The sequence below is a fragment of the Glycine soja genome, chromosome 4 (assembly GCF_004193775.1).
Source record: "Glycine soja cultivar W05 chromosome 4, ASM419377v2, whole genome shotgun sequence".
Classification (NCBI taxonomy): domain Eukaryota; kingdom Viridiplantae; phylum Streptophyta; class Magnoliopsida; order Fabales; family Fabaceae; genus Glycine; species Glycine soja.
In genome coordinates, this window is record NC_041005.1 from 9,907,660 (window position 1) to 9,917,246 (window position 9,587).

A 9,587-nucleotide genomic window follows, 5' to 3' on the forward strand; every position below is an offset into this window, starting at 1 on the left:
ATGTGATTGACAATATTTTCCCTCATAAACAGGGATAAATTTAAGCATTATAAAAAAACTAAAAATAAATAATTAAAGCCTACTGTCAACATAAGTTTTCTTATCGTCATTGTGTCTGAAAGGAGGGAGAAAATGAGATGTACAAGAGTAGTCAAGGATAAGTAGGATTGTAGGGAATTTCCGTAATAAAACTTTCAGAATATCCAGTCAAGGATAAGTAGGACTGTAGGGAATTTCTATAATAAAACTTTCAGAATATCCAGAAAAATCCACAATAGAACTGATTTACAATTATAATAATGGACCTGAACTGCAAGTGCTACAGTGTTTCCACATTTATAAGATGCATCAACAGGTTCTTGGAAATAGTCGCTCGCTCACCGGATAAGATAAATATACATAAAAAATGGGAATTCATCTCTAGATATACTGATTCAACACTGTACTCGCACATAGAAAACAACCTAGCTTTAGGACAAGTGCACATATTCTATGTACCTAACACAGTGTCACTGAAAACATCTTCCACCTTTGTGATTTAACTGTAACATTTCTTATTAAATGTGAATGTATATCCTGAAAAGGTGAGAAAATGCAATTTAGCATATTAGTATAGTAGCAAAAGAAGAAGAAAAGAATCAGTGAGTGTTTACCTAAATAACATATCATTGGAACATGTTGTCCAACTTCTGCTTGTAAAGAGCCAAACGCTGGGAACAAGTATAGTTGTCAGTGCCTTGCCAAATTAGTTACAAGAAGATTTAAAGGACCTTAATTTCAACATCATAATAGAGCATCAATCCAAGTAGCAGATGACTAATGACTAATAATAGATCAGAGCTGCTAGAATGTACCAACATCATCTGCATACATTTAATTTTTGTGTTCACTACCAAAGTGTAGTCAGAAATTTGAGGAACAAATGCCACTTTTTTGTTGGTATCAAAAGCAGTCTAGAAATTCACATATAATTGAGTTTGTTATCAGAAACTAATCACTGCTTGTTTTCAGTTGTTTTGCCCATGCTAATCAACCAGACTAGTTGAAATCAAAGGAAAGATTTTAATGACAATTTCTCCTAGATGAGAGTAACAGTGAAGCTTTCTTAGTTTAACAAGAAGAACACATAACAACAGCAATCATCGATAACAATCATATAAGTAATAACATAGCACATAGAGACACGTGACAAATAATTTCACAAGCAAAACCATTTTTATGTTCTATTCAATCTATTGGTAGAGGACTGCAAGTGCCATTGCAGCCTTCCAGACAAATAATATCTATTGTTAAACATTTCATTAAAAAAAGAAAGTGTCTTAAAAGGGCTATAAACAGCATACCCTAGTATAGGCATAAACTCCAGCTTCAGAAGGTCCTATGGGACTCCCCCTCCTAATGAATCTTCCCTCTTTGAAAATGTAAAGCATGGGAATTCCAGTTGACAGTTCCAAACTAATGACCTGATGAAAGGTAAAAGAAAAAAAAAAAATCATAACTATGTACGATATGCAAACTTATGAGCCACAATAATTCTGAATACTCCAGTCACCTCTTGGGAAGTTAATTTATCAAGGTACATGATAATGGATCTCAATGAATTCCCATGGGCTGAAATCATAACATTCTTTCCAGATAAAAGTTGAGGTTCAATCTGCAATATTGATGTCAATAGGATCAGTCCCTTATCAATGTTATATGATGACTTCAACCACAGAAGTTTGGCCAAACAACATATATCAAACTACTACGTACTTCCTCTCCAGCATATATAGGCTTGAAGTACGCTAGTCCCATAAAACATCAAACATATAGCAAATACATAACTGAACTAAAGCAGAGCTACTGAGTTAAGAGAAACATCTAGTTTAAAGATTCACATTTGTCTGGAAAACTTTTAACACCAAATTTAACACACGAAAATGAGGAGGGGAGGGTGGATGTAATTTACTGATCAGAATTCTTTTGAAAAACCAAAACAAAAATGAAAAAAAAAAAAACTATATTTCCACTTACTTGGTCTCTGAAATAGGCAACTGCTCTTTCAGCACACATTTCCAAACTTTCACCATTTGGAGGAGGTATGTCATAACTTCGTCGCCACTCATGGACTTGTTCTTTCCCATATCTGTCTGCTGTTTCTTGCTTATTGAGACCCTGCAGCTCCCCATACCTGAAAGGATAATAATTATGTTATACCAATAGTATGTTAATGTTATTCATGCCATTGTAAAGCAGAAATTTCAAACAATGGAAGCAGGAAAAAGATTACTACATTCTTTCATTTAGTTGCCAAGATGCTATGACTGGAATGGACTGCTCTTTTGTATCTTCACTAAACACTTGACTCCATGACCTTGCTTGTTCACTCTCATTGTGCATCATGATAGGGACCTGCTGGGAAGTTGATGATTTAGGAAATAACATTTTACTAGTATACTGCAGCAGATAAAAATAATTTTTCAAATGGTCTAGAATAGAGTTTATGTATGTAATCAGCAACAAGCATAGCAAAACCTGTCAATTTTTTTCATTAACCAATTTTCTGGATTGTTGTGTCCGTATAAATAGATCAAAATTCCTGTCTTTTTCACTAAAGCACCAGAGATTTGGAATATGGTATGCTTATTAATATGCCCTAGGCTTTCTAAAGAAATATTAGTTACATAGTGTGTCAGTTTTGACGCCAGAAGATAGGTGTCCTTTTGGGTTACCTTCCCACGACGGTGCTGGGTCATGGCAAGCATGGCTGTCATTTGTGCACGAATCAAAGCTGATGTAAATATTACATCAACAGGAATGCTGCTAATTCTTTTTCCAGCTTCAATTGCCTCATCTATACCCTTCTTGCTTAGAGGGACATCAACACACCCTGTGAATAAGTTCTTCTCATTCCATAACGACTCACCATGCCGAATAAGGATTAAAGCTGCTTCATCTAAGTTGGAACATATTGAACAACAGTTAGACAACACCCAACCAACAACTTGAACTGCCTGAATGTTGCAACCACCTCAAACTTGGTGAATCCAACTTCAAGAAGCAATATACATGGACACATTTAGCAAACAAGGATGTCCAGCAATAAATATAATTGTCAGGAACGTTTAACTTACTTGATTTCTTGTAAGTGTCACCAGCATTGCTTCTTGAAGGGGACAACACTGGATCAACGACTGATGTTTGCGAAGCTAGAGATCGAATTACACTACAATTCCTCTGGCCAGTGCAGTTACTTCTTCTCGTTGACAAGCCATTACTGCTGATAAAATCCCTAGACACCAATGTTACTAAATTGTTTTGATGCTTTTGGTGATGATTTAAATTATTCAGATAAGAATGGGACTGCAAAGTACCAATAGCCTGGTAATATACTTCAGCAGCCATTATCTGAAAATTGAAAACAAACAGCTGAGTAAGAAAAAACAACTTTAGAGTTGACAATTCAGGAACAGGGCAACAGTGCTAGGTTGCTGTGGTGCACAAGAGATGCAGCTAACATGTAGGTTTTTTATTTTGATGAACATGTAGGTTTGTTTTAGTATCATGATGTACCCTCAAAACTCAAATATTAGAATCAAGGAAACAACAAAAACATACTTGCTTAGAAAAATGTTCAACACCAGGGGAAAAAAAAAAAAAACAATCTACCTTACATCACTATCTAAATCATCATAGGCATAGGGAAATTAGAAATAAAGAGATAGCAGATCTATAAAAGGAATATAGCAACGAAACAAGAGAAATCCCACATAGAAGTTTGATGCGTAAATAAAAAAAAAAATGAGAAAGTTACTTTTTTATTTTATTTGCAAAGAGTATTAAGTCAAAAATCACGAAAACAAATGGAATCAGCGTACCCCAGATGCAAGTAGTCAAAGAGAAGAGCGAAATGAAAATGTGGAAGAGAACATTACACTATAAATGGAGAAAAGGAGGTGGAGGCAATGCAAGAGTGCGAAGAATGAGTTTAAGGAGAAAAATGTAAATACAGAAGCGAAGGTAGTTGTAATTGTCAAGAGTATCAAGTGGCACGACAAATTGACAAAGCATAGAAATAGAAGAAAAAATGGTGGTAGGTTTGTTTGTTAGGTTGTTGGACAAAAACTAGACTGTGCCACATCCCGCTAATGCCATGCGCATAAAACCTTCCAAACTAAATTCTGTTTTTTTCTTTCTTTCTTTCTTTTTTCGCTCTGCTTCAATTTTTCCAAAGATTATTATAAATAATAAATTGAGTAATGATATTTGGGATATTCCATTATTCTATACACTTAATTAATCTTCATTATTTCTCTTTATCTCTTTCTCTTCTTATAAGGTGTCAAAAATGATGATAATGTCAACGAATTTTGTATGCTTGTAATAGGCTTTTTCTTAGAAAGAAAAAAAAAATCCCCCTCGCTTGAGTGAGTTTGTATTCAAAAGGGGAAAACACTAGTGGGAGTAAGGTGAGAGTCTAATATTAGTAAGTATGGTATCATTATATTTGACCTATTTAATTTTATCCTTTAAAAATAATTGGGTCAAATTATTTAGAAAATTAAGGAATTTGTTTTTTAATAAAAGAAAAGAGAGGAAATAGTATTATGAAATTACTTTTAAAATAAGTTGCAATAGTAACCTCACCCAAAATAAACTACTTCTTATTTTAATGCATGCCAAGTCTACCAAAATAAATTATTTAGAACCTTTCTATAAGGGAATTATTAAAAAGAGGCCCAGCAGTAAACCTCTCCCACTCATTTTCTTCTGTTCTCTATACATAGTTTCTTGGTTCCAAAATAAGAAGGAAACACCTAACAAAATAAGGCTTAAACCGGTGAAATTAACATCATCTAACACCACGACTTATTGTATTTAGAGGCCTAAAGTAAATTTTAAAATGAGATATTTTTTAATTTAATATTTTTTTTAATAAAAATTAATATTTTTATTGAAAATTTATTTTTCAAGCTTTTAAGGATGTAAATTTATTTATTAATTTATTATAATCGATTTTCTTTAACATTTATTTTTCAATTGATATTAAAACTAATTCATTAAATTTTTCTTGAGACATTGTTGATCTTAAATAAGATTTAATTAATTTTAGTTTTGAAAAATTTCTTTCCGTCGAAATAACACTTACCAAAATTGTTAACATTATTCTATAAGCAATAAAAGTATTCGGAAAAGAATTAATTTTTTATATAATTAAGTATATCAATTGGTGTATAATTATCAATATTCGCATTAAATTATTTTTTCTATGAATAAAATGTTTTTCCACGAAACTTAGGTTCTATATCCATTTCAATAGTAATTTTTTGGACAGATATTTTAGCATTTTCAAAATCATCTCTATATTTTTCAAAAAAAAAAAAAGAAATAAGACCTTTCAATTATTCTATAGCAACATCCATACTCATATCTTTTGATTGTAACTTTTTACTAATGGAGTTTACAGCAAATAATATGTCATACCAAATAATCATACTTAACAAAAACTTAAAATTTTTAAGCTCATAAGTTATTAAACAATTAGATTTGTTTTTTTATTTTAAGATCGCCATTGATTTCACTTAATTTTAATAAAGCATCTCTTATTTGTGGAGTTTGAAATCTTAAAGCTTTTATACTTTAAGTACAACTTTCCCATCATGTTTGTGACAATGGTTAGATAGTTAGACTAGGAATATGATCTTGTAGAATTTTTCATCTTTTTGTTGAAAAAGAAAATAGAGTATATATGCATTGTAGTACTCCAAAAAAAAAAGATGTAGCTTTAGGACAAGAGTTAGTCATATCACAAAGTACTAAATTTAGACTATAACAACCACATGAAATATAAAATGATCGAAGATTAATGTCTACATTTTTTTTTTGCACATCTTGATGTTTTTTCTTTCATTTTGATCCATTATCATAACTTTGTCCTCTTAAGTTACTAATATCAAGTCCAATATTATTTATTTAATTCATATTAGCATCAAAAAAACTTTTTCCAGTTGTATCATCTACTTTTAAAAATTTTAAAAAATATTCAAAAACTTGTATTTGAGTTGAAGAAATATCTACACATCCTAATACAAAAGATATTTGTTCTTGATGACTAGGAGTAGAATCAAGTATGATTGAAAAATATTTCGCATTCTTAATATTTTTTATAATATTTGTTTTAATTTCACTTGCTAACAAATTTATCAATTCATCTTGTATCCTATGTCCAAGGTAATGATTATGAATTTTATTATCTTTAATTCCAAGAATATGTTCTTGCATTATAGGATCAAATTCTACAATTGTTTCAATAATACTTAAAAGTTTTCATTACTTTCTTTGTAAATTCTTTCATCCGTTCCACAAAATGCTAAGTTATTTTTTGCAAGTATTTTAACAACTATAATAATTCTAAATAAAACATTTCTCCAATGTTCCCTATCTCTATTTATTTATTCTTGAACATGTTTGTCAATTATTTTATTTTTTAATAACCATTTTTCTAAGTCAATCCATAAACTCATATTAGCAATGTGCTCATTACTTATCTCATGATTCCTCAACCTATGACTAATATTTTGTCAATCCCTACTACCTTCATTAGCTAATTTAGTAAACAAAAGACTTTATCCAAATCTTGAGAATAAATTAACCATCTTCTTTCACGTTGTTCACCATTAGACAATTTTTAAATGTAAAATGATGAAGAAAAGTGCCTTGAAAATTCGTCCTTAGAAAAATCTATATTAGTAATTTTAATAGGACCTTTTTCTACTAATAAATCTCTCAAACTTGTAATAATATTTGTCCATTGACTTGGATCATATATATTTTAATAATTATTTCTTTTAATTTATTAATTTCTTCTTCTTTTTCATTTTGAGTTTGGAAATCAATATAATTATGTTCATTAACTAATAATACTTCTTCGCTATCTTCATTTTCATAAATTACTACATTGTTAACTTGTTCATTAACTAATACTTCTCTATTTTCATTTTCATGAATTTTTACATTGTAAACTTGTTTATTCAACGAGCAATTACCTATATGTTTAGATTTATTTTATTTGTTTTGATAAATCTATCTAGAGTCCCTTCTTGAGATTCAATTAAAGCATCAATTCTTGTTTTAAGTTTTGAATAACCATATTCTAATTTTTTAGTTGACATTTTGAAATAAAGCAACTAATGTATAAAAAATAAATAAAAGTTATAAAACAAGATTGTGAAAAAAAATGTTGGAACAATAAAACCTGATTGCCAACTTGCAAATGGATTGTTTTATATATTTCTTTGAGTTGAAATACTTCACTGCAATGCTCTATGAACTCTAAAACCAATAAATGTAAAACAAAAATATTTTAGAATTTCAAGAAATTATACAAAAAAATACCAAAACTGAATTATAAAAATTATAATCATATTTCAAAAAGCAAAAAAGAGCATAAATGATTCAAATGATTTAGTCTAATGGATAGAAAAATTATTAAAATAACATGTATAATACCTTACATGTGAATCACTATAGGAGCAAAAGTAAAGTCAAACCACAAATCAAAAGCAAAATAAGAAATAATGAAGAAAAAAAATCAATATGCCTATTTAATCAAATGAGAATAAAGAAAGAAATAATCTACACAAACAGAGAATCACATAAAATAAATGAGAATAAAAATGATATTTTAGTTAATTTGAAAAAAAATAGAGAATGACTTTTTGATTACTTTCGTAATTAAAAAAAATTCAAATTAATTTTATTGAAAATTGATATATTCATATTAAGAGACCCTTGACATAATGAATCAATAGACAAACTAATTAATAGAAACTAATGAGTAATTAATTTTAAGTAAAAATTAAATAAAAAAATTATGGATCTTACCGAAAATTAAAATTATATATTTTTTTACAAATATTATAAAAAAATATGAATCTTATAATTATTAATATACATATTTTTTGAGACCTAAAGCAACAACAGTTACTCATTGGGTCGACATAGTTGACACAAATGGCACGTGTTTATGTTTATGTCATCCCGAAGTTACGTTCTTTGAAGACAAAACTCGACAAAGGCAGTCTCTCTCTCTCCCACCTACCCACCCTTTGCTATTATCACTGTTTCAATTCAACGATGAGATCAAGGGCCTTGACATTGAAATTTTCTTCTATAAATTTACCATGATCACGTGTTACATACAACAATCAACAATGTCAATTGTCAACAACTACTTCCGGTGGCTGCAATGGAATATGCCCTCGCATTCTGCGCCTGCCTTGGAAGGAGAGAGAAGTGAATCATCCAAAACCTTCCCGTACCAAATCAGGAATGAACTTCCATCTAATACAAAGTTTAGATTTTTTTTAAATGATTTTATACTTCCGGAATTGCATTCAAATTTTGTGTTATAAGGTTTCTTTGTGTAATATTATCGTATTTTAAAGAGATTAATTTATATACTGAAAATATTTTTACACAGACATTTAATAAATAAAATTTGATCACTTTATTAGGTCATCATATTTATTATTTTGATGTGATATTTTACATTGGCATTATATATAACTTAATTAAACTCTTTCTTAAAAGAAAAGCCAGTGTCTTTGTCATTGAATAATTTTAAATCATCAGACTATACTTTCATAAATTCTTTTATTTATTTTAATAAAAATGTTGACTAATTGTTATATTTTTAAGATATTAAATGTATTTAATTTTTATTTATTATTTATTCTATATAAAATAAGAAGGGATTATAAGAGAATTTTAAATTATTTTTATCAAGTAAGAATTTGTTCATCATGAGCCCTTATTATTACAGTTTCTTTTATATAAAACACACTTTTATAAAATTAATTTTTTTAAGTTCGTCATGTGTTTGTTTCGACTTTTCAAAATAATCAGAAACTTTAGAGCATTTAAAATCTAACTAAAATCCAAAGTTATTTGAATAGCTTTCGTTAAGCAATTTTTAATATTCAAACAAACATAAATTAGCTTATTTTTTAAAAAATCTCTAAAAAATAATTACTAGATTATTTAACACCATGTAAACATTCCCCAATATTATTAAGCAAAGCGTTGATGCCATGTTGATGCCCTACCTGGTAATATTGGAGTGTTGCTTATTCGACTTATTTTCTTCAAATAAATAATAATAATAATAATAATAACCATATGACCGTTTAATTACTGATAATAAAAAAATATGACCGCTTAATTTTTCCCAACTAAAGTCCGTGTCTTCGGTCTTCCACCAACCTCTTCTTCCTGTACACTTTTCTCTTCTTCCATACTTCAAGTGGGTTCAGTAATTCAAAGCCAAATGGATCACATTTGACAATAATTTCGGTGGCTGCATGTGTACCAAATCTTAGATGATGATGATGGTAATGTCGTATTTGAACAGTTTAAATCAATATGCAACTAAGCATACTGTTAATAAATTACTGGGGTGCTAAAACATCCCATTCACATCCCAAAAAAACGGCCGAAGAAAATAATTTTGCTTTTGCTGAGAACCCAATAAATAAATTGGAAAGACGTTCCCTAGAGTGGCCTACGGACCTGAACTATAGGGCTAAGTCAATCAAATATCAAGG

At 29.5% G+C, this 9,587-nt stretch overlaps 1 protein-coding gene across 3 annotated transcripts; it reads right to left on the reverse strand.

The window, feature by feature from the left end:
• Positions 1–186: 186 nt before the first annotated feature.
• LOC114409306 (2,3-bisphosphoglycerate-dependent phosphoglycerate mutase-like) lies at positions 187–4,083 on the reverse strand. 3 transcript variants are annotated; one of them, XM_028372720.1, is made up of 9 exons: positions 3,861–4,083; positions 3,117–3,390; positions 2,715–2,929; positions 2,276–2,394; positions 2,017–2,173; positions 1,553–1,654; positions 1,344–1,463; positions 654–710; positions 187–576 (listed from the first exon to the last, which is right to left on the reverse strand). In XM_028372720.1, the coding sequence occupies exons 2-8, from the start codon at positions 3,385–3,387 to the stop codon at positions 666–668; spliced, it is 1,029 nt and encodes a 342-aa protein (XP_028228521.1). In that variant the 5' UTR covers positions 3,388–3,390; positions 3,861–4,083; the 3' UTR covers positions 187–576; positions 654–665. The 3 variants fall into 3 exon arrangements, with proteins under 3 accessions (XP_028228521.1, XP_028228519.1, XP_028228518.1); XM_028372718.1 differs by having other exon boundaries at positions 2,715–2,938; positions 3,918–4,065; XM_028372717.1 differs by having other exon boundaries at positions 2,715–2,938; positions 3,861–4,062.
• Positions 4,084–9,587: the final 5,504 nt, after the last annotated feature.

Bases quoted from the DNA above. Each gene is read 5' to 3' on its own strand.
- LOC114409306 (XM_028372718.1), bottom strand. From the start codon at position 3,387: ATGGCTGCTGAAGTATATTACCAGGCTATTGGTACTTTGCAGTCCCAT. The intron at 2,939-3,116 runs GTAAGTTAAACG...GTTCCAACTTAG, and splicing joins TGACACTTACAAGAAATCAA to ATGAAGCAGCTTTAATCCTT. The intron at 1,655-2,016 runs GTAAGTGGAAAT...TCAATATTGCAG, and splicing joins TTGCCTATTTCAGAGACCAA to ATTGAACCTCAACTTTTATC.